At 38.5% G+C, this 24,810-nt stretch overlaps 2 protein-coding genes and 2 long non-coding RNA genes across 4 annotated transcripts; 2 read left to right on the top strand and 2 right to left on the bottom strand.

Moving 5' to 3' along the window:
• Positions 1-35: 35 nt before the first annotated feature.
• Positions 36-3,343, bottom strand: LOC128014453 (transmembrane protein 178B-like). The gene is made up of 4 exons (XM_052598038.1): positions 2,039-3,343; positions 1,247-1,363; positions 761-898; positions 36-669 (listed from the first exon to the last, which is right to left on the bottom strand). Exons 1-4 carry the CDS (start codon positions 2,418-2,420, stop codon positions 413-415), a joined length of 894 nt encoding a protein of 297 aa, XP_052453998.1. The 5' UTR covers positions 2,421-3,343; the 3' UTR covers positions 36-412.
• Positions 3,344-6,834: 3,491 nt separating this feature from the next.
• LOC128013908 (uncharacterized) lies at positions 6,835-13,109 on the top strand. Its single transcript, XM_052597101.1, has 11 exons — positions 6,835-7,487; positions 7,673-7,802; positions 7,922-8,099; positions 8,203-8,479; positions 8,579-8,756; positions 8,880-8,956; positions 9,073-9,259; positions 9,378-9,623; positions 9,732-9,903; positions 10,676-10,824; positions 12,765-13,109. The coding sequence occupies exons 1-11, from the start codon at positions 7,200-7,202 to the stop codon at positions 12,947-12,949; spliced, it is 2,067 nt and encodes a 688-aa protein (XP_052453061.1). The 5' UTR covers positions 6,835-7,199; the 3' UTR covers positions 12,950-13,109.
• LOC128013909 (uncharacterized) lies at positions 12,980-14,477 on the bottom strand. The gene is made up of 3 exons (XR_008183448.1): positions 13,718-14,477; positions 13,299-13,450; positions 12,980-13,169 (listed from the first exon to the last, which is right to left on the bottom strand). It is a non-coding gene; the product is annotated as an uncharacterized LOC128013909 (long non-coding RNA).
• A 4,138-nt stretch (positions 14,478-18,615) lies between these two features.
• Positions 18,616-24,126, top strand: LOC128013871 (uncharacterized). Its single transcript, XR_008183445.1, has 3 exons — positions 18,616-19,232; positions 20,860-20,981; positions 23,556-24,126. It is a non-coding gene; the product is annotated as an uncharacterized LOC128013871 (long non-coding RNA).
• Positions 24,127-24,810: the final 684 nt, after the last annotated feature.

Here is a 24,810-nt window from a genome sequence, read left to right as displayed (position 1 = left end):
TCTGATGATGTGTAGTTTGAGTAGTAGCAGTAGGGTTTTTTGACATGAGGCATTTTATTGTCCAATGAAGAAATTATTGACGTTGAAAACAACTACAGCACATAATGAAATTCATGGTACTTATACATCGGAAAGGTCTTTGAAACAGTTAATTCATCTTGAAAGTCAAACACGGTCTACTGAACACAAAGACAACCACCAAGGACATGCTGAACTCATGTTGGGATGAAAGCATTTGTACAACTGTACAAATGTGCTTTTATAAGATTCTTCTTTTTGCACATCAATTGAGAGCCATGGCTCGCAACCTTCCAGCACAAAATGTCTTTCAACAGCCTCTGTGTTTTTATTACCCACGACGAAGTCTATGAACAGGTTTGTTTATGTCAATGTTCAAAGAGTCATTTAATCTTTAGCACACCGTTCCATTCTCCATGCGAGGCTTAGGACAGGAGGTACGGGATGGTGGGGGAGGCTGAATTGATGGTGCCAGGGTGCAGAAGAACCCAGCTATGAGGGTCAGTCCTAGTCCTCCCCAGGCAGTGAACATGGACCAGCCGTAACCATGGCTTATGTCATCCGGAAGGCTGAAGAGATAACGTGGGTAGCGAGACAGTTCGAAGTTGATGCCGGCCACACAGGTGCAAAGAGAGATGATGCAGAAGGTAGCTGAGGTGGGACATGATACTAGATTAGAGAACAGGCACCAAGCTTTGACCAATGAATTTTTAAGAGAACAAACATGGAGGAATTCACATACCTCCCATAAGGAAGAGTAGACCGGCGACGTAATGCATGAGGCCTTGCTCCCAGCAACAGCCCAAAATGCCAATGGTCCAGCCAAACAGAATGATGGATAGAGCCATGCCCATGAAGCCAGCCGTCATCCGACGCAAATCTGGAGAAACAGGCACAAACAAATTACCGGGGGTGTCCAATCTTGCTCCTAGAGGGCCACCTTCTTTCAGAGTTGAGCTCCAAACTGCTTCAGCGCACCTGCTTGCGTTCTGACTAAACTTTGCAGGAAGCTGGGAATTCTAGGAGATGGGTTTGATACCCTTGCTTTAAACTTGAGTACTATAGCAAATACATTTACTGAGTGGCCTTCATGTGCCCAAAACAGAATTTGTTAAGGATAGGCAACCCTTACTGAGGTCCCAATAAGTACACTACACCATAGTGGGAGTATCCTTTTGTAAGAAAGCCCATGACATCACTGATGCAAACCGAAAAGAGTCCCACTTACGCAGGGCATGCCAATCATCTTGCTGGATAGTCTTGGTGATATTGTAGGAAAGATCCTTTCGCGTCACTGCAGGGGAGGAGTAATAGTACTTTATAAAGGAGCAACGCTCGATAGTTCCTGGAATAAACAAGAAAAATCATAATTAGATCCAGACCAAGTATGATAATTAGAACTCGTACACATGCACAGTTTTAGTAAGGTGGGCCTGGAAAATTGGGGTGGTGGTTGTCAAGCTCATAATTAGGTGGACCAAGTTCCCTGTGAGCGGAGTCTTCTTGTGCATATGGATAAGTGTCACATTTAGATGAGTAAACTTCCCAGATGGTCGAGTGATTATTGCTCAAATGGTCAAAAGTAGTGGTTCTCAATCCAAGTCCTGAAGTACCATGTTCAGATCTTGAAGCCTCTACTAACAAGCAGATGAAATATATCAAGCGTGTTAAGATAGACATCCAGAATGCGCATTGCTCAGGTACTCCAAGACCAAGCTTGAAGATCAATAATCCAAACCACTACAATTCAAAACAACTGAATTTTTAACCACCAAGATGCTCATGATCTCTAATACTGAGAAAGCATTCAGGAGTTTTTTTTATTATTATCATTATTAAAATGAATTGCCACTTTACTCTGATGCATCGATGGGCCATCTTATATACATTTAGCAGAGATTTAATTGAAGCTTCTTGCATCAATTTGCAGTTTCCATGCTCTCATCATGAGGACATCAACAAAACATTGCATCCATACAGAAAACACATAATCCTATAAGACTCAGGTGGATGTTTTTACCTTTTCGTATGAGCTCTTCGATGTCTGAGTCAAATCCCACCCTGTAGCATTTGCTCCACAGCCCCATGTTGGTTGAATTGTAGCGTCTGCTGCACTCATCCGCCGCGCTCATCGCGAACAGCTGACGCCGGTTTCTATGCTGCAGCAGTCGATCTTCCCATCGGTCCAGACTCGCTCGGCTGGCTCGCAGTGGAAGGCTGTGGTTGGGGATGTAAATGAAACCTGGATCGCTCCTGCGGTTCGAAAAAGTTCGGCAACGCTCCTTGTATCTTCTCGCGTCCGTTTCGTACCAATGATCCGATGAGATCGCGACTGTCAGGAAACACAAGGCGACGAGAGACAGACAGAGACCCGTGTACAGAAGCCACTTCCCCGTCGCCATCGTTCTGCCAGGCCGCCGATCAGCACCTCATGGTGGACAGCTCCTTCGACCGAGACAGCGGATCAGTCCAGCTTCAGCATCTTTTTTTTCGTGTTAAAAATGCGAAATGTTGAGGTTGCTGTAAACATGCCCTTTAAATGAACGAGATACGTCGATTATTACAAAATCCTCTAGCCTACACGTAGGCTGAATTAGGGAGCGGGTTCCGCTCTTCCTCTCTGAACTGCTGCAGGCAGAGACACATGACAACCACACACACAGGAACTGAAAACCATTTAAAAATGGAGTGGGAAATTATAAGTTAAAAATAATAAAAATCGTAAATTTAAAAATTTAAACCATTTTAAGCATATTACTTTGTTGGTTTAACCACAAATCATATGCTGCTTCAGACTCTCAAGAGACTTTTATGGTGTTGTTACTGTTCTGTTTTATACTATTATTTTGTATGGCCTGAGATTTTTTTTTTTTTTTTTTAAGTGGCGTTTAACTTTCAGACAGTGTTGATGGTCAAAATGTTTCCTATAGGTAATTTATCTAAAACAGATTATGCCTGATAAAAAAAGATATAACATATTTAACCCTTTAACAACTCATTAGCATATTTGTTGTGCCTGTTAAAAACTTCTGTTATGCATAAAGTTAAACACTGCATACACTGTTAAACATTCCAGCCAAAACAAGCCCCAAGACAGTCTGAAAGTCTTAATGACAAGTTGTCAGTTTTTACAGGTTTTATAAAGTTAAGAGCAATAAATTGAATGGAACACAATGACAATATGGAGTCAACATGTATATGCCTTGTATTAGCAACACTTCTAATTTGATACAACTTCCAATAGATTTTGTATGCATTTTCATAAACCAAAAACAAATAACTGTCAGTGGCCTCAGAAACATCAACTTAGTTCAAAGGAAAAAAGAAGTGTTCACACCCCATTTACTGATGTTTAAGGACAAGCTCATTTCATTTCCTAAATTAGAATTTCAACTGAAAGAAGCATACATATTTATGTTGAAAAGCAAACTTACTTTTTGCAGTGCATGCACTACTTAAATTTGTCGAAATGTTTGCCCTTAGTTTGTGATAAGGCACAGTAAGACCAACAGAAACCCTGCAAGAAGCGTTGCATCCAAAATAAATGTTCGATTTGTACAACATGCATACACAGAACCTAAAGAACTAAATTTGATGCTCCAGAAACACCTGATGCTTCAGTTTTTCATCAGAGACGCTGCACATTCAGTAGTCAGCACAATATTTTGTGGGTGCACATAATTTCAGTTGTGTGCTTTGAGGTTGACTAGATTTGTTTGAATTTACACAGCTTTTTGAGAAAACTTAGAAATCATTAAGCCAATATTTAGTTAACTCTAAAATTAAAACTTCTATAGTGCATGAAACATACATTTAATAGTCACTTTATACAAAATTCAAAGTAGGGGAGACCAGTTGTAACACGGGGAGAGTTGTAACACTACCGATTCCACGTATCAGGGATAAGATAGGAGTCATCTGACAGTTTCAGTTTCATCAGACTTCCTTTACAATCCCACATGGAGGTTTTCCAGTATGTGTTGCTATTACTCCTGAAGCTACAGCAGAAAATGTAATTCTGAGGTAAAAAAGTAAAAACAAAAAAAATAAAGATAATATTTAATTTAGTACTTCTACCATTGTAGATAATTTTGTATGAGTTATATCAGGTCAAACTGTAGTTTCTCTAAGTAAAGAATGGTATATGGAAAAAAACAAAACAAGTGAAAGTGACATGACATTCAGCCAATTATGGTGACCCATAATCAGAATCCGTGCTCTGCATTTAACCTATCTGCACACACACACAGAGCAGTGGGCAGCCATTTATGCTGCGGCGCCCGGGGAGCAGTTGGGGGTTTGATGCCTTGCTCAAGGACACCTAAGTCGTGGTATTGAGGGTGGAGAGAGCACTGTACATGCACTCCCCCCACCCACAATTCCTGCCGGCCCAAGACTCGAACTCACAACCCTTTGATTGCGAGTCAGACTCTATAACCATTAAGCCACGACTTCCCTGAATCAACCTCCTGCCGATTTCAAAGCACCATGCTAATACAGCTAGCTAAACAATAGGTGACAGTGGCGGGGTAGGTTGTAACACGTGTTTTGAAAGTGTTACTACCATCTTCTTACATACACCTAAAAATTCTTTTGTGATTTTAATAATTATACAGAATGCCTAGGATGAGAAAAACAGATTGTGGAGTCAATATAAGAGCAGCAGAGGAAGTTAGGAAAGGAAAGTATGTTAGGGCAATTGCAAAATCCCACAGAATCTGCCATGTAACCTTGAACAGATATTGTCAGAAATATAAAGAACTGAAAGACCAGGGATCGAGGGACCTTCCTCGTGTAGGATACTACAGTCCTCACCAGGTCTTCACCAGGCAGCAGGAGGAGACTTTGTCACAGTATATAAGCCAGGCAGCCGATATATACAATGGGCTAATGCCACATGAGGTGAGCATGATGGATAAGCGTCTTGAGAATAGGGTAGAAAAGGCAAGATTCAAGACCTCTTTACGTTTATTGGACGTTTCAAATGATTAATGATGATGTGCAATTTAGCAATTCTTTTTTAAATAAAGTGATAGAGAATTGATCCACTGCCTGCACCCTACAAAAGAAATCACAATGGTGACAAGAACAAACAAATTAAATGCATTGTTAATCAGTCACAATAGTGACAAATGAAATCAGTCAGACCTGCAGTGGTGTAAATCATGAGGTCAGTATGTCACCATAGTGACTGATAAAGAATGCATTTCATTTGTTTAATTCTGTGGAGTGGGGGTAAGTATGTTTATGTTAATTTGCTCTCACTCACACCCATATGAATGTGCATGTACAGACATGCACACAAAAACACACAATATGCTCATAGACTCCCCATATTCACACATTTTATTGTTGCAGCCATTCATTTAAAATAAAACTTTGTTGTGTGGAGTACCCTTAATTTGGGTGCATTTCGTCTACCTGTTACAAGCTATCCCATTAGTGGGGTAGGTTGTAACAAAGGACCACCTTGTATTTGTCATCATCTCATAAAGTCTGTGATATAGTTTAATAAATTTAAATAGTTGCTATTTATAGAAGACAAATGTGGGTACTTTGCCTTAGTTTCAGACGTGTAGGCTAAAAAAAAAAGAGAGGTAGTTTTAGATGCTGAAGAAAGTGTTACAACCCCTACATACAACACAAAGTACAGACGAACACTTCCGGTAGTTCTTAAATGGGTTTTATTAAGAGTTAAAGTTTTTAGTTCCCCATCTCCAGCGTTTGTCATGCATACATATACACACACAGGCTTTTTGAGGACAGATCAGATTTCGAGACAAAAAAAAAAAAAAAAAAAAAAAAAAAAAGTGAACGTTAATGTGCTTAGCGTTTTCGACTGAAGAATATTTGCATTTTGTACCTGGCCATCTACGTTTGTAAAGTTTACATTCGTTCAATAAAGCCAAAAAAATAAAAGCTAGATCTTCGTGCACTACCCGTCAGATCCTGATGTCACGTGTCATTACGGAACCATAAACCGGTGTAAACGCAAGCACATATTTCGGGAAGTCACTGGCAGTGTGAAAGAAGCCAAATCTAGTGACCCGGGAAGAACTGCCAGTACACGTTACCAGTGTATTTTCCGGGATCGCAGTGTGAAAGATAATCCGAATAAATGGTTGTTAAATCGCAATGCAGCGGGAACTCAAACCGTCAGCACGCTCAGTGCTCGAGTCCCGCCCCCGAAAATTCCGGACATATGAAAAAGTTCTAAATTACCACCTCGCAAACGGACTTTTTTTTTTTTTTTTATATATTTTTTAAAACTTCACTTTATTTAGACCCTGGTTCCCGCAGTGGAAACACACCGAGTACCAGACCAAAAATCCATAGTTCCTGGGTAAAGCTCCAGCAGTGGAAACCCTGCTTATGTCTGTGAAACTCATTTCTCTAACGACCCCCTGTAAAACCTAAAACAAGTCACGTCCAGATAGTGCACTTTAAAAATAGCAAAACAAAAAAATCTGTTAACAAACCAAGCACTACGGTCAAACGATGATTGGAAAATAAATTCTGCCACGTGCACAGATAAAACACCATTCCCGGAGGAACAACCCTGGAACAAATGTCTGAGCTTAGGTTTATTTGCAGGACCAGTGGAAAGGTCCGCAAAACTTGGCCATGCTCAATTTGATCTGCTCAGCGTGCTGAACGCCCACAGATCCGATGCACGTGCAGCAGAGGTGAACTCTTAGCGGCAGTCGGACTGTCCGCGCGCAAACACTCAAACCTGTGGGACCGAGCGTCAGAGTACTCTATAGCTTTTTTATACGCATCGAAACCGCGGATATTTCCTGTGATATACTGAAAGCTTAAAGAGTCATGAAACCCTAAACCAAAATTTCTGAGATTTTAACAGAGGTATGTGTGTTGAACACCACTGAAGACAATGTTAGCATCTGTTAGATTTAATAGTAGGGGGGAAATGGTTAAATTTTAGTTTTTATACGCTATTTTCGTCTTCCGGGTTTAAAATCTTCATCCTGTCCACGTCACAGGCTGTGACGTGGCAGAGCACGATAGTACTTTGATGACTCATCGGTGTCTCATAATTATTAATGAGACTGAGTTTTTTATCCAATGAGAAGACACTCTCTTAATTATTCATGACACCACGTGGATCTTCCCAACGACAGACTTGTCAAGCAAGCTGTGATATCGCGCACGACGCGCAGTAGATGAGTGAGGCGATCATGGGACGCAAGTGTTTGTTTTCGTGGTGCAAAAGTTCAAATGGGTTGCATATGTTTCCCCGCGATGCTGCCAGGGCTAGACTCTGGCTGCGGGCGGTTGGTTGGCCATCAACCACGGACACATCCAGATTATATGTGTGCAGCAAACATTTTTCGAGAGAGAGCTTCGAGAATTGGAGAATGGTGGACTTTGGCCTTGTTGACTACCAATGCAAGTTGCGTCTTGCGATTGATGCGGTGCCAAGTCCCGAGGACTTTTCTATCCTTTCAGAGGTATGTGTGTGTCTAAAATTTAAACCTATTCGTTTTACTTGCCTTTTGTTAAATAAGCGCTCGTTATTAAAATATTTGATATTTCGATAGTACCTCAATTGTATGCTTAATTCGTGTAATTAAATATGTAATATATTTAAATATGTTTGGGAAGTCTTTGGAAATTAATATGTTTGTATTGTCAGCCTAAACTGTGTTGCGAGATGGCGTGTCAGACCGAACAGCCCGCCAAAAAAGATGCTGCATGTCAAGCCCATCCCGACATGAAGCATATGTCAACGCAACATCGCTGGAAACCTGAACGAAGGAGCAAGAGTATGTTGCACACTTTACAGTATTAAACATCAAAAATCGTTAATAGTTTCAGAGTTTTTTTTATTTAAGTGTATTAGGCACAATGTATTTATTTCATTTAGAAATATCTAATGTAATAGGCACTCAGGTGAAGCAACAGAAAAGGCATGTTGGTTGCAACACTTCCACACCATTCATACCACTAGAAAAAGGTCCTCTTGCAACCTCTACCCCTTTGAAAAGGCCCAGAAGAGAGGCTGAGGATTCTGATTGTAGTTTCCAACCAGGAATGACTGACAGCAGCATCTATAATGAGAGGTACTCATAGACTGGTCATGTTTTTTTTTATGTACTTCTATTCATCAGACATTCATATTTAATTATTATTAATAATGTTTATTTATATTGCTGTTTGTTGTAGCACTGTAATTGCAACACCACCCCATATAATGAGGAAATTCATTGTTTATGAGGAAAACCTCATGGACCTGTTCAAGAATTGCCCTGCCTGCTCGAGACACTGTGCAATAAAGAGCAGAACAGTGGGTACAGTTCTACATGTGGACCAGACCTGTGTTCATTGTGAACATCACAAACAGTGGGCCAGCCAACCGTATGTCAAGAACATACCAGCTGGAAATCTGCAGCTTGCTGCTGCTGTGCTCTTTAGTGGCTCATCCTTCTTGCAAGTCACCAAGGTAAGATTTATTTTTTCTCTCCAAAATATGTGGGATTTGTATAATAATCATTTTTTACAGTTTTAACTTGTATATTTAACTGTTTTTCTTTTGGGTCAGTTTATGCAGGCATTCAACATTCAGGGGATTTGCCACACTACATACCTGAAACACCAAAGGACATTCCTATTCCCAACAATCAATTGGCAGTGGGAACAGCATCAAAATACTGTGATTGCAGAAGCACTCAAAGGAAGGAATGTAGTTCTGGGTGGGGACATGCGTGCTGACTCACCTGGTATGTGCAGTTATGTTGATAATATGCCATTTCAGTTAGCTATAAAAATGTGCTGTTATAAATTACTACTACAGAGTTTATTTCAAGCACTAAAAATGTACATGCTAATATGACATTGTTTAGGACACAGTGCAAAGTATGGAACATACTCGCTGATGGACCTCAGAGCAAACAAGATCATGGAAATTCAGCTCATTCAGGTAAGGTTGTAGTGATTTGTTTATTAGCATTGAATGAGTGGAAAGCAGATCATACATTTGTCTTTGAACACAATCATGCTTAAAGTTTTTTGAAGAAGGTTGATATGATTTTTCAGAGCAATGAAGTCGGCAACAGTCAGCGTATGGAGAAGGAAGGTTTAGAAAGAAGCCTGAGAGAGCTAGAGCAGAGAGGAGTAACTGTGCGAAAGATTGTCACTGATAGACATCCTGGTGTGATGAAGTTCCTCAGAGAGAGTAGACCAAGCATTTTGCACAGATATGATGCATGGCACATGGCAAAAGGTTAATAATTTAGTAGTTCTAATAATAGCCATATCTATAAAAACAAGGATTCATAATTATATGTTATGTATGTGTTGTTGTGTCTATCATATCGTATTAATGCTTTTGCATACTCTAGGTGTTGGCAAGAAAATTGATGAGCTTGCAAAGCAAAGAAGCTGCAAAGAGGTTGGCCCCTGGAAAAAAAGCATCGTGAATCACCTTTACTGGTGTGGAGCCTCATCATCATCAGGAAAGGAAATTGTTGCAAAATGGAGATCTGTTGTTAACCATGTACAAGATATCCATGAGCATGAAGGTGAATTCCAAAGATGCCAGCATCCTCCTCTTGTTGGTGACCAGGCAAGACAGTGGCTTAAACCAAGTAAATAACCTTTAACATTTATTGTAGTTTAATTCATTACATTTTGTATAATGTCTAAACTAGTGATTTATCAATATATTTTATGTTTTTACTTTATTTTATAATTAGGTACTGCTGCATGTGAAAAGCTCACTCAGGTCATCTTGGCACCCAAGTTGCTGAAAGACCTAGAGAACCTAAGTTCTGACTTCCAGACGTCAGGACTGGAGTCATATCACAGTCTGATCCTCAAGTTTGCACCAAAGAGCGTGGCATTCTCTTTTGTGGGGATGTTGTGCCGGTATGTTCTGGTTTTAATTCAAATTAAGTTTAATTGCATTAAAATTTTTCTTACAGTTTACTTTTTTTCTAAACACATCTCTGCATCTTAACTGTTCATGCACTACCTGATCTAAGGCCGGTGACACACTGGATGCGTGGCGTGTCCGTTTTTATTTTGGCTCCCATGTTAACAGGTTAGAGCTTGCACACTGCCTGCGTGATTCGGGTCTCAGGAAAACGTCTCGGAAAACGTGTGCATGCTAGAAATAGAACCGATGCCTATTTTTCAAGCAACATACAAGCGTCTTGGAAGCGTTTCCATGCAAACCTGAATAGGAAAAGATGTTTATATGTCATTTTGACTCGAATACATATTAATACATGTAATTTTGATGTTTGAAAGTCTCTAGGTTTTGACAAACAAAAATATAAATGTAGCCTAATGTAAAAACAATATTATCGGTTTTCAAATACTGCACCTGTCAGTACAGAACAAAATATTCAATAGCCTATTTTGACGTCAACACTGCCGACGATGTCTTTGCTGCTATATATTTATGTTTAATATGAAGTATAGGCCTTCCACAACTCTCTCCCCATATTTCAAATATATCACCATTGAGGCTCATCATATGTCACCTAGCAGCAGCAGCGGTCAGACACGCTTCTGGTGTGTAAAGACATGGAAAACACCTCGCAAACGCCACGCAGCTGACACACAACAGAAATGCCATGCTCACGCCACGCAGTCAGTGTGTCACCGGCCTAATGTTTCAGATCCTACTTTTTAGGACTCAACTTGCAGCCATGCACTACAATGAAAATAGCGGAAGACCACAAGCAACAACAGCTGCAGGGGAGCTCCGATGGCATATGCAGTATCCACGCTACAGAAGAGGAGAGTACACAGTACGACTTCTGAAAAGAAATCCCACATTTGGTATTATCTATCTATCTATCAATCTATCTATCTATCTGTCTGTCTGTCTGTCTTTGTGTCTATCTGTCTTTGTCTATCTATCTGTCTGTCTATCTTTGTCTATCTATATTTATGTATCTATCTGTCTATCGGTCTTTGTATATCTATATCTATCTATCTGTCTGTCTTTGGCTATCTACAGTATTGTTCAAAATAATAGCAGTACAATGTGACTAACCAGAATAATCAAGGTTTTTCGTATTTTTTTTATTGCTACGTGGCAAACAAGTTACCAGTAGGTTCAGTAGATTCTCAGAAAACAAATGAGACCCAGCATTCATGATATGCACGCTCTTAAGGCTGTGCAATTGGGCAATTAGTTGAATTAGTTGAAAGGGGTGTGTTCAAAAAAATAGCAGTGTGGCATTCAATCACTGAGGTCATCAATTTTGTGAAGAAACAGGTGTGAATCAGGTGGCCCCTATTTAAGGATGAAGCCAACACTTGTTGAACATGCATTTGAAAGCTGAGGAAAATGGGTCGTTCAAGACATTGTTCAGAAGAACAGCGTACTTTGATTAAAAAGTTGATTAGAGAGGGGAAAACCTATAAAGAGGTGCAAAAAATGATAGGCTGTTCAGCTAAAATGATCTCCAATGCCTTAAAATGGAGAGCAAAACCAGAGAGACGTGGAAGAAAACGGAAGACAACCATCAAAATAGATAGAAGAATAACCAGAATGGCAAAGGCTCAGCCAATGATCACCTCCAGGATGATCAAAGACAGTCTGGAGTTACCTGTAAGTACTGTGACAGTTAGAAGACGTCTGTGTGAAGCTAATCTATTTTCAAGAATCCCCCGCAAAGTCCCTCTGTTAAAAAAAAGGCATGTGCAGAAGAGGTTACAATTTGCCAAAGAACACATCAACTGGCCTAAAGAGAAATGGAGGAACATTTTGTGGACTGATGAGAGTAAAATTGTTCTTTTTGGGTCCAAGGGCCACAGGCAGTTTGTGAGACGACCCCCAAACTCTGAATTCAAGCCACAGTACACAGTGAAGACAGTGAAGCATGGAGGTGCAAGCATCATGATATGGGCATGTTTCTCCTACTATGGTGTTGGGCCTATTTATCGCATACCAGGGATCATGGATCAGTTTGCATATGTTAAAATACTTGAAGAGGTCATGTTGCCCTATGCTGAAGAGGACATGCCCTTGAAATGGTTGTTTCAACAAGACAATGACCCAAAACACACTAGTAAACGGGCAAAGTCTTGGTTCCAAACCAACAAAATTAATGTTATGGAGTGGCCAGCCCAATCTCCAGACCTTAATCCAATTGAGAACTTGTTGGGTGATATCAAAAATGCTGTTTCTGAAGCAAAACCAAGAAATGTGAATGAATTGTGGAATGTTGTTAAAGAATCATGGAGTGGAATAACAGCTGAGAGGTGCCACAAAGTTGGTTGACTCCATGTCACACAGATGTCAAGCAGTTTTAAAAAACTGTGGTCATACAACTAAATATTAGTTTAGTGATTCACAGGATTGCTAAATCCCAGAAAAAAAAAAATGTTTGTACAAAATAGTTTTGAGTTTGTACAGTCAAAGGTAGACACTGCTATTTTTTTGAACACACCCCTTTCAACTAATTGCCCAATTGCACAGCCTTAAGAGCGTGCATATCATGAATGCTGGGTCTTGTTTGTTTTCTGACAATCTACTGAACCTACTGGTAACTTGTTTGCCACATAGCAATAAAAAATATACTAAAAACCTTGATTATTCTGGTTAGTCACATTGTACTGCTATTATTTTGAACAATACTGTATCTATCTATCTATCTATATATGTATATGTCTGTCTGTCTATCTATATTTATGTATCTATCTGTCTGTCTATCTGTCTTTGTCTATTTATCTATTTGTAATGTACTAATTCTTTTTATAATGTTCTGCAGAATATGTTGACAGATTGCAGGATCTGCTTTTTGAAAGTGTGTTGGAGCAGCCACAACTGTTTCAGGAATCTCTAAAAGGACTGCAAGTTCCTGACCACCTCTGCACACAGTTTCAAAGACCTGAAAAGAGTGAAGCTGTTGCACAACACACGTCACGATTTAGACCACCTTCTGTCTGTCTGTGATCGAAAGTAAATAAACAAATTACATGGAAAAATTGAAATGATAAGTTCTTTATTTTAGTCAAGGGGAGGGGGTTGAAAACCTGAATAGGTTCCAGTGTTGTCAGGGAACTGCTCTCTGATGCGGGTAACAGCACACGAAGGAATCACCACCCTAATGTGTCGGCCAAGGTACCCCCAGCACCACCGGACAAAATTCCTATAGGCCAGGTGTCTGTAGCAACTGAGATTGAAACTTTAGTTTAACTTGTTATGGATCATTACATAAAATACTAAAATGCTACCTGTACTGTAAATGTATGTTAATCTGAAATGATATGTTTAGTTAACACCAGGTAAGAATGTTACTAACCTATTGAGGACTGTGTTCTCCATGTCACCATAGAGCTGGCGATATGTGCCATAAACAGCTTGCAAAACAAATGTGTTTAGGGCGACAGGTTCAAAACCTGGATGAGCAGTTATGCATGCTGCCCCACCAACCTGCTCACATCTGTGCATCACCTACATGTTAGGAATTAAAAGTAATAATAAAATAAAAGGTGTATTATATGTATATGTATATATATACATATATATACACACACACACACACACGTATGTGTGTGTGTGTGTATATATATATATATATATATATATATATATATATATATATGTGTGTGTGTGTGTGTAATGGAAACATGCCCAAAACCTACATATGATAAAACGCCTATTTTGACTGATTACATACTGAATTGCAATACAGTGAATTGAGTGTCAAGTTGCGTTTACCTGTGCCACCTCTCTACAGCACAAGTTTTCTCTTGGAGACAGCCTGGTACAGTGACCACAAGTACACCTGTTGCAAAATTATACGTTTATGAATGAAAACGCTATTTTCAGGTCTAGTGCCTGCAGAAGAGTTTTTAGTCTTCTCTGATTAGTTAGCTATCAGCTAGCTACCATTCTGACACTTCTCCCATCCGCACAGCCTCCGGTTCGTCCATGTTTTCGTCCACAGTCACGGCTGGGGCTATTGGCTCAAATTGATAGGGCAGAGGACCTGCACTGCCATCTAGTATGTCTCCATTTAGCCCTTGGGAATCAGGAGGAGAGAAGTCCTCCACCTCCACAGAGCCCTGCGTACTGCTGCCACTGCAAATTTCTATGTCACTGTCCATCTTTATTTGGGGTTCAGCGGGCGCGTAGATCTATGCTATGTACGCAATGTTTTTTTTTAAGCGTTATTTTTTTTTTCAAATATATGCATTCATAGTGTGTATATAAACAACTTTATATTTTATAATGACTGTAATTACTCATGTACATTAATATGTTTTAAATAGAATTACGATTACTGTAGGATATATGTAGCAGGGCATTCAGTAACTCTTGAAAAGACAAAAATAAAGTGTCAGTGTATTTAATTAGATTTTAACTTTTCCAGTTTTTTTTTTTTTTTTTTTATTAGTATTTCCTCACGTTTTACCACTTATTTTTAGTGACAGTCGATATGCTGGCGATGAGAGTTTCCTCCCTCCCCCTCTCCTCTCCTCTCTCCTGCCGTACCACACCCACTCCCCTCCCGCCTTCTCACAGCCACCACGCCCATTTCAGTTGCATTTTTCAAAAAGATTGTGAGCTAGACTTGAGCTGAAAGAGGGGGGTTTCATGACCCTTTAAGACGAAACAGTATAAATACCGCACAGGAAACCAAAGAACGTTAGGGTTAGAAGAAGTACTCTGTCCGTTAGCTTGCGCGGCAAGACTTTATATAGTGTTGATGATGTCACGATGACGGACCCTCCCACTGGCCTCTGATTGGCTGGTTCGTCCGCCAAACTACTGATCTAACTCAATCACATTTGATGGCACTAATTGCATTATTCAAAAAATCTAATTAGACATAAACAATATACTGAAATTTCGGATATTGTCGTGGAAACCCCCCAAAATGTAGATTCTGAAAGATGAACCTGGAAGTTTAAGAAAGTATATTTGGCACATTAATTATTGAATGAATTACTAATATTATGCTCAGATTACCTAGATTATCATCAGATAGAAAAAAAAACCTCAATTATCAAAAAAATCAATTATGACGTCATGGGTTCCCTTTTGAAAATGTAATGGATTTTTAGAATTAGGCCTACACATTTTTTTACAAAATAAAAAATTCATAAATTTACAGTTAAATGCTTAAATGACCCAATAAGACGTTATTATTATTATTATTATTATTATTATTATTATTATTATTATTATTATTATTATTATTATTGCAGAAAAGTAGACATTAGTACTGTGACCATAAGGCTGTGTTTTATTATTGTACTAGAAAATACGTAATATTTTTCATTATTACAGAAAAAGTTCTGTGACCAGCATAAGGTTATGATTCTTACATATTTTGTTCATCATGCTAGCATTCACAAATATACACACAACTTAATTTTAAAGCCTAAATATAATTGTCAAAAGTAAAAAGCTAAACATATTTCTTTAATCGTTCACAATAAATGGTTATGACAGGGGTTTTCTTTTTTCCACTAGATGTCAGTAGCTGCATATTCTCAATCATCTAGCCTTCGTGTGAGGGATCATTTACTGTGTTGCAGAATACATATCCTCTCCTGTACTTGAGTGAAAGTGAGATGTCAGACCAACTAGACCACCAACAAAAATGCTTACATTTGTGCACAATAATTGTAAATTATAATTATTTGCTCTGTTAATACGCATTCACAGCTTTTCACAGCACAATGTGTCACTGTAATTACAAACACACTTTGAGTAGAGTGGTTTAGTCTGAACATTTAGATCAATATTTTGATATAATCAGATTGTAGCATATGATCTGCTCTTAGCTTTTATTCGGATGCTGAGGCGGCATTAATTGGTGGGAGGGTGAGCTGGGTATAATGCAGACAGACAGCATATTCTGGGCCAGTGACAGTGAGTCAGCAACACAGAAGGGGAGGCAGAAAGAGAGAGAGAAGGGGGGAGTATCGCTTAGTTATCCATCGCTTACTAAAAGCTGCAACCGATAAAAAAAACAAAAAGAAACATGCATAAAACACAATTAATTTTTAAAGAGCAAGCAATCGTTTTTTTTTTTTTTTTTCTCTGTATAAATAGTTGCAACTGCTGCAACTGATACACCTGGACACATTGTACCACACTGCATTGAATCTCCTTGATGCTCTTGAGCTGAGATTGAAGAGGCTTATGGACCTTATTACATTCGTTATGACTGTGGCATTCATACTCATTTATTTGATGTTCTGATGCCAGGACTGGTTTCAGTGGCAGTGAGCGAGATATTCTTTGCAGCATTTTACCCACACACGCTCACTCATTCACACAGGCGCCCTAAACTGCTGAATTCTCTGCTTCATGGAAGACTGCAGAAGCCTGCTGTGAACTGCTGAGCCTTTCTGACCTGACTGTCCTTGACTGCTCTTGAGAGAATGATGGAGAGAGAGAGAGAGGGAGAGAGAAAGAGAAGTCAGAAGCACCAGCACAAAACTCTCTGCTCTTCATGCTTCACACACACACACACACACACACACACAAAGCACTTGGATCATTTGTCATTACCAAATTCTATCAAAGGAAACATACTCCACCAGTGTGTTTCTGTGTCAAAATACTAAAATAATAATGTAATTAAATAATGTTAACAATACAATTTTGACAAAAGAAAATAAGATAATGATTATGAACCAAGTCAAGGACATTTGGAACGTGTAAACCGTCTCAAATGAGCTAAAAGCTACAGCTGATGATGAGATACCTAAGAAGAGTGACTTTCATGCTGCCAACAATGTCACAAATTGAGCGTGCTGATCATGTGATCTGGGAGGAGTCACACTGAACCTGAGAGGGAAGGAAACAAACTGACACGTTAATAGACAAGTCACAATAAATATATCATAAGCATTTATTACTGATAAAAATTGTAAAATATGTTAGTGTCATAAGAAATCTAAGTAAGAGCCAAATCTTAGATGTTCTTCTAAAATGATATTTAACATATGCAGTTGGCTTTTATCCAATGCGATCTACATGGCATTCAAGACACACATTCACATTTATTCAGACTAAACATTATTTTGGAGAATATTGCCAAAATCCAATAGTCAATTTTAGGAAATCTGTGTATAAAACAGGTCATAAATATTAATTTAAAATCGAATTGTGTATATATATATATATATATATATATATATATATAAATGGTTAAATGGTTAAGACCTTTCATGTAAAAAATTACAAGAAAATAACAGCAATATTAATATTAATAATAAGAAATATAGCTGCAAACAGCAATTATCAAGATACATGTAAAACAATTTATGAATTGTAATTTATTGTGTTTTGTAATTGTCATTTATTGTATAAATTGTAATTGTAAATTATAAATTTACATGCAATTTATAGATTTGCATGTAAAACAAATAATAAAAGTAAATAACAATAACAATAAAAAATAATAATAAATGGCTGGAAGGGGTTTAAGTGCTTTAAGACTTTGCAATTAAATACATTTAATTATCATGATATTTTTGCAACACTTCACAATAAGTGTCCTAACTGTTAATGTTAAAGTTATGAATGAACTAACATGACCTAACAATGAGCAATACATTTGTTAGCATTCTTCGTTAACATGAATACCATTTTCGCTTTTAGTTATTGTCAGTTAAGGCCCATGAAATAATATTAACATACATCTTTTGTTTTGAATAATGTATGCTTTCATTGTCAGTTCATGTTTCTAATGTAGTGAACAAATGGAACCTTTTAGTAATGTGTTATTGATATTCTTGTAATAGAAAAAAATTTTCTAACAAGTAGTTGAATATGTTTTTTCCAATAAAAATAAACACAAATTGCATTACTATAGAACCATCAATGCCAACATTAGTCAACTGCACAATATTTTGCTCCCCAAGAAGGTTTAATAGTATGAACACATGCATGTATCTCCAGCAGACATATAACAATGAATGAAGGACAGCAGAGCTCCTCTGTGCACGGACACTATCACATTACCAGCAAACAAACGATCCTCTCCAACGAGTCTGATGGAACGTAAATGACAGCGTGAGCTGTATATTGTGTATATATGGTGATGGATGATGACTCAAAGTCTCCTCTCATCCTCAGTGCTGCAGGCTGACACAGATGTAAGGAGAGATCTGTATTCTGGGAACAGTGAGGTCAACCAATGCTCAGCCACTGCAACTTATTAAAAGGCTAGATGTACTGACCGATAGACCGACAGAAGCATCACATGCACTGTATAAGCACTTAATGTACATGCATGTGCTGATACAAGTAGCGCATATGCATATGGACAGCAGAAAATCATGCAAATTGACAAAAAGAAACACACACTGCAGGACTTTTTCCCCTTATCTTTTCAATTTCAATTCTCTAACATCTATAAAACGCACATATGTTCAGAGCTATTACTGTCCTTTCCTTACAGCGCTTCAACTTTTACTGGCCTTTGGTTTGACAAAAAGCACTGTGCATAGTTTACATAAGATGGGCGAATTGATGGACATGCCTTTAATTATTAAACATGGCTGACGGCAGCATTACAGAGATAATGCGAAGAGGAAGAAACCATAAAGTGAGCCAAAGGAAAGGCACAGAGTGAATGAACGGAAGAGTGGATGTACACTGTAAAATTTTTCCAGGATTTCACAAGATATAACTGTAATATTTCACAGTTAATTACATTATTACCACTTCACAGGCTTTAACTGTGATAATTCACAATATAATACCGTATTTAGACTTTTACTGTGAAAATAATGCAGGCGCGGGGCTTTTACAAGAAACTACTGTGAATGCCGTCTTTTTTGAGTGGCAACTGCGGCAGCGTCATCAGAGCGTCATCAGAGCTCTCTGATCTACGTGGTCTCATTCGGTGGATTCAGACAGCGGTAAGTGTTTAAATGTCAAACTTTATCAATTTGATGTTTTTTATATGATAGTGCATGTAATTTAAAAGTATGAACCAAATTAGCGTTAGTTGTAGGTTCTGTTGTCATGTTTTTGTAACTTAGCTGGAGCAGACTCGCATCGACGTTTAAGCGCGCAAATTTGAATGAAAAGACGTTGGTTGTAGTGTTAATTATACCGTATTAAGTTAACTGTGAGATGTCTGATTAGATACACCGTCGAACATTTAACTTTAGCTTTACTTAAAGCTTATCTTAGTTACTCTAACAGCGTTCTCTCTTTTACCACAGCATTTTCTACATTGACCGACGATAAATAAAGTTATAAGGTAAGATGTGGCCTTAATGTGGGTATTATGACAGTTATTATCAACTAGATAAATTATGGTGTTTGTGGATTTGGGCAGAGGTGGATTAAATTCATCTCAAATTAGTAACTTTATAATTTTCTTCCCTGCTGTGTGTGTGAAACGGAGCAACCGTTGTCTTTCTCGTCAACAGAAAAATGAATGGGGGGCTTCATCCAGCTGAGTTCACGCAGCATTTTCAACCGCCATTTTTATTCGGATAATTTTCAAAATATTACTGTTATTGTGTCATGAAATGTAGTTTTAAAAGTATTTCAGGCGAGAATGTAGTTGTTTTAAACTCAAATATGCGGTTTATTTATAATGACAGCGTCTATTTTAAAAAATGTGTTTCGCCGATCTCGGAGATGAGCTCCATGCGATCAGCGGGAGCTCCGTCATCATGTATCCGCCGAGAGTAGCCTTACCTCGGCTAGATCTTCTGACATTTGCCGCTGGCTCTGATGTGTCTTTAGTGGTTCAAGATAAAATATAATTCGTTTGGGGTAAAATGAAACGTTTCTTATCTTTGGCCTATATTCAATTTATCTATTAATATGTTTTATATATATATATATAGGTCATTTTTATTCCTGACTCTATAGAAATATGAACTTTTTTCATATAGCTCCGGTTGACTGCTCACTGACAACATCTGTCGTTCCTCCTTGTAGAATGAGTGGAGAAGGGTATTCCTGCACAACCGGAGGCTGCAGGAACATACTGTTGAGTTCAAATTTTTCAACTCGGGCGGCAGACGCGAATTCGCGTCAAACGCTAAATGCACAAAAAGCACCATTCGCGCTTAACGCGCGTTTCGCGCGATGCGCTCTATTCGCGCGTCAATTCGCGTCTTCCGCGCCGCGCTTAACGCCCCATTCGCGCCGCGAGACCTCCAGACGCGCGTAAACGCGCCTTTGCATTGACTTAACATTGAAATCATTCGCGCCAGACGCTCTATTCGCGTTTGGTGTGAACACAGCATTATACGCAGCTAAAACGCTGGTGTGGACGGAGATATTCGTTTTAATTCTCCGTTTCTAAACGAAAACGCAGTAGTGTGGACGGGGCCTTAATTTGTGTGTCTGTGCTGGAGACCAGACCAGATTAGACCAGAGACAAAGCTTAAAAAAGTCAGAAACAACTAGAAAACTGGGTGCTTTATTGTGAAAAAGATATAAGAAATGAAATGTTTATCACATCATCTGTGAACAGGTAATAATTCTAGGAGGAAGAGTACAAGTAGAAACAGCCATAGGGAGATGGACAGGCAACAGGCTCTTACTCCATCCTCTGCAAACGGAACATGTAAATTATGTAAATTGTTGTGTGCCAATGCTTTGCCTAGGTAAATCACACACCTCTACTTTGGTGAAGGTCTATTCTTGACTGTGTTTGTGATGGAAATGTTTTTCAGTTCAGTTCCATGCATTTTTTTTTCTGAATTGCAGTACTTACACCTGAATTACACCTTTGTTTAAACTGAGCTAACTTTAATTTGACTCTGTACTGCAAAAGCAGTGACCCACTGAAGGTGGTGACTGGGAACTGAAACCTTTTTCATCACACGAATTAAACTAACAGGTTTCTTCTGTCTTTTTGTTTGTAGGTGCTTCTTGGGCATCAACCCAGAGCGAGGCACAAAATCTAAGAGGCAGAGAGGTCACATGAACCAGCAAGTCTGCACTCTTATCAGGAAGCTCATTGACTTCGAATGGATGTCAATCTAATGTAAGCTGTGTTCCAATTTAAGAACGGACTAATGAAACACAGTATCTGTGTTAAAGGAACATGCTGACTTTTTGTGACAAGTCTATACATACCCTTCTCATCTCCGTGCTTGCCGTAAGTCTGTCTGAGGCACCCACCGCTAGCCTAGCTTAGCACAAAGACTGGAGGTAAACAGCTCCAGTTAGCATACTGCTCCCAATAAGTGACAAAATAACGCCAACATTTCCTATTTACATGTTGTGATTTGTATAGTCACAGTGACTCTAACCATCTTCTAACCGTATACATACTGGGAACTATATTCTCAGAAGGCGAAGCACTGCTACTTGGGGAGTGATTTTCTCACAGCACCTGAGAAGCCCTGTGGTGAGGAGCAGAGAGTTTGCTCAGAATTGGAGTAAATCACTCCAAAGAAGTAGCAGTGCTTCGCCTTCTGAGAATATAGTTCCCAGTATGTATACAGTTAGAAGATGGTTGTGTCTCATATGACCTTGTTATTTGTACACACTGTGACTATACAAATCACAACATGTAAATAGGAAAATGTTGGCGTTATTTTGTCACTTATTGAGAGCAGTATGCTAGCTGGAGCTGTTTACCTCCAGTCTTTGTGCTAAGCTAGGCTAGCGGTGGGTGCGTCAAACAGAGGCACTCAAGGAGATGAGAAGGGTATGTATGGACTTATCTAACTCTGGGGGATACGGTGAATAAGCTAAAGTCCCAAAAAGTCGGCGTGTTCCTTTAAGCTAGATGTAGTTATGCAGTAAGAAGTTTACTGAAGCTATTAAAGGGTTAGTTCACCCAAAATTGAAAAATCTGTCATTAATTACATCCCCTCACGATGTTCCAAACACAAGAATTTTGTTCTACACAAATAACAAAAAATTTTAAGCAATATGAGAGCTTTCTGATCCCACCTATAGACTACTATGTTATAACCATTTTCAAGTCCGAGAAAGGTAGTAAAACCATCGTTAAAATAGTCCATGTGACTACAGTGGTTTAACCTCAATGTTATGATGCGACGAGAATACTTTTTGTGCCCAATGCAATCACATGCATGATCGAGAACACATCACGTGAACAGCATCGGATACTGGCACAGAAAGGAAAAATGTTGAATAAAGTCGGTATTCTATTTTGTTTTGTTTTGTTTCTGCGCAGTAAAAGTATTCTCGTCGCTTCATAACATTAAGGTTTAACCACTGTATACATATGGACTATTTTAACAATCTTTCCGGGCCTTGAAAGTAAAATAATTGCTGTCCATGGAGGATACAGAAAGCTCTCGGATTTCTTAAAATATCTTAATTTGTGTTCCAAAGATTTTTGGGGTGAACTATCCCTTTAATGTGTTCTATAGTGTCTCCTGATTCAATGTAGAGTTTAGACAGACTGCAAAATAAATGTGTAAAATTAATTGTTTTTACGTTTATTTGATTTTAACATGCCTTGACGTCTAAAAAACGTCAAATTTACAGTACTTTACAATAGTTTTAAGTGTAAATTTACATTACTTGCTACTGTGTTGAATTACTATGCAATTTAGCATGCAATTTTTGCTTAAAGGGTTAGTTCACCCAAAAATGAAAATTCTGTCAGTAATTACTCACCCTCATGTTGTTCCAACCCCGTAAGACCTTCTCTCATCTTCGGAACACAAATTAAAATATTTTTGATTAAATCTGAGAGCTGTCTCACTCCTCCATAGGCTTCTAAGGGATTGAAACTTGCTGGCCCAGAAAATGTATTAAAAACATCATTAATATAGTCCAAGTGACTACAGTGGCTCAATCTTACGTTTACCAAGCAACGAGAATACTTTTTGTGCGCAAAACCCCCCCAAAAATAATGACTTTATTCCACTATTCATTTCCTTCTCTCTGGGCCTCGGGTGAATTCATGTAGTAAAACAGCGTAGCGCTTCTGTGTTATACGTCACATGCATCACACACATGACCAGCGTCGGCCAATAGTGAGCCTACGTGTGACGTATAACACAGAAGCGCTACGCTGTTTTACTACATGAAAAAACTCAAGGCCCACAGAGAATGAAATGAATTGTGGAATAAAGTTGTTTTTTTTTTTTTTTACGCACAAAGTATTCTCGTCGCTTTATAAACTTAAGATTGAGCTACTGGAGTCACTTGGACTATATTAAAGATGTCTTTAATACATTTTTCTGGGCCAGCAAGTTTCAAACCCTTAGAAGCCGATGGAGGAGTGATCCAGCTCTCAGATTTCATCAAAAATATCTTAATTTGTGCTCTGTAATTACTGACAGAATTTTCATTTTTGGGTGAACTAACCTTTTAACCTCAATCATGTTACTTTCAGTCCTGTTACTCACGTGAAAAATAATAGGACTGGGTAAAAGTAACAGGAGTGATTAGAGTCCTGGTTTGTTGATTTAATATTAATTGAGAGTACTATTCACATTTTTTTTAATAGTTGAAATTACTTAAATTGTAGACATTTTAGGATTAGTGTTACAATGCGAGCACCATACTTACAGGGAGTCAGTCCACCACAGAGTAACTTAAACTTTTTGTCTTTCTTATCTTTTGTATATAGTGGATAGAACCCACACTATGCAGGTGCCAGCTGCGAGGGAAGGAGCGAGATACCTGCGACCCTCTCTATTCCCACCTGTTTGTCTTTTCTTACATCTCTCTCCCTCACTCTCTCTTCTCTGTCTCCTTCTTTCTCTTTTGACACACATTCCTGTTACCCAGTGTCAATCCCTGTTGCCCAGTGTTTTATTCATGTAATTAAATTGTATTTTACTTCTAAAAAATAAAAGTTATGTCACTGTTTTTATCAGTTTTGTTTGGTCCATCATTTATGCTAAATCACAGTAATAGATAGACATTCACAGTTATGTACAGTAATTCTACAGCTGCTTACTGCTAAATTACAGTAATAGACACTAATTTCACAGTTAAATACATTAATTCTACATCTGCTTGCTGCTAAATTACAATAATAGACACTAATTTCACAGTTAAATACATGAATTCTACAGCTGCTTACTGTTAAATTACAGTAATACATAGACACCAACTGTAATTTCACAGTTAAATACATTAATTCTACAGCAGCTTACCGCTAAATCACAGTAATGCGATGTCAGAATTACTGTGAAGTCACAGCATACAGCTGTCATTTCACAATAATTTACTGTAAAAATGTTACAGTAACTTACTGTGAAAGTCATGCAATTATTAACCTGTAATTTATTGTAAATTTACAGTCAAATAATTAACAGTGTATATATTGATGCATGCATTAATATCTGCATTACGCAGTCCGATGCCACCATCTGATTTCAGTCAGTGAGAATGGAAAAGTGCTTTATCAGGTAATCAGAACACATGACACATGCAGGAACAACAATAGCATCTGACTGATGCAGTGTGATGTGCTTCAGACGGTCGCCGATCATTCAAAGCTTCACCAAACAGATTTGAAAGACGTGCATTTGTCAAAATACTAACGCTGTATACAGGAAAAGTCCTGCTTGATGACTGTGGGATATGCATGATTCATCTGTATTGAGCTATGCTGGGTGAGTTTCCGTCTTTAAGGGAGTGCCAGTGACCAGCAGCACTGAACGTGCCAGAGGCCCGACTAAGGGAAATGCAAAGTCCCATTAGCCCCGACTTTCCATCTGATTTATGAGTATTTACGTGTGTGTGTTCCCTTCAGAATTAATTCAGAAGCAAACGGGAAATATATTTATTTACTCTTTGGTATAAAAATGACTAGGATTAGTTGTCACACCAGGTCCAGGGTGTTTGTTTTTGACAGCCAGTTTCCATATATATAT

Source organism: Carassius gibelio, chromosome B25 (genome assembly GCF_023724105.1).
Source record: "Carassius gibelio isolate Cgi1373 ecotype wild population from Czech Republic chromosome B25, carGib1.2-hapl.c, whole genome shotgun sequence".
Lineage (NCBI taxonomy): Eukaryota > Metazoa > Chordata > Actinopteri > Cypriniformes > Cyprinidae > Carassius > Carassius gibelio.
Note: the sequence above shows the minus strand (reverse complement) of the source record. Positions and strands in the feature narration are given on the sequence as shown.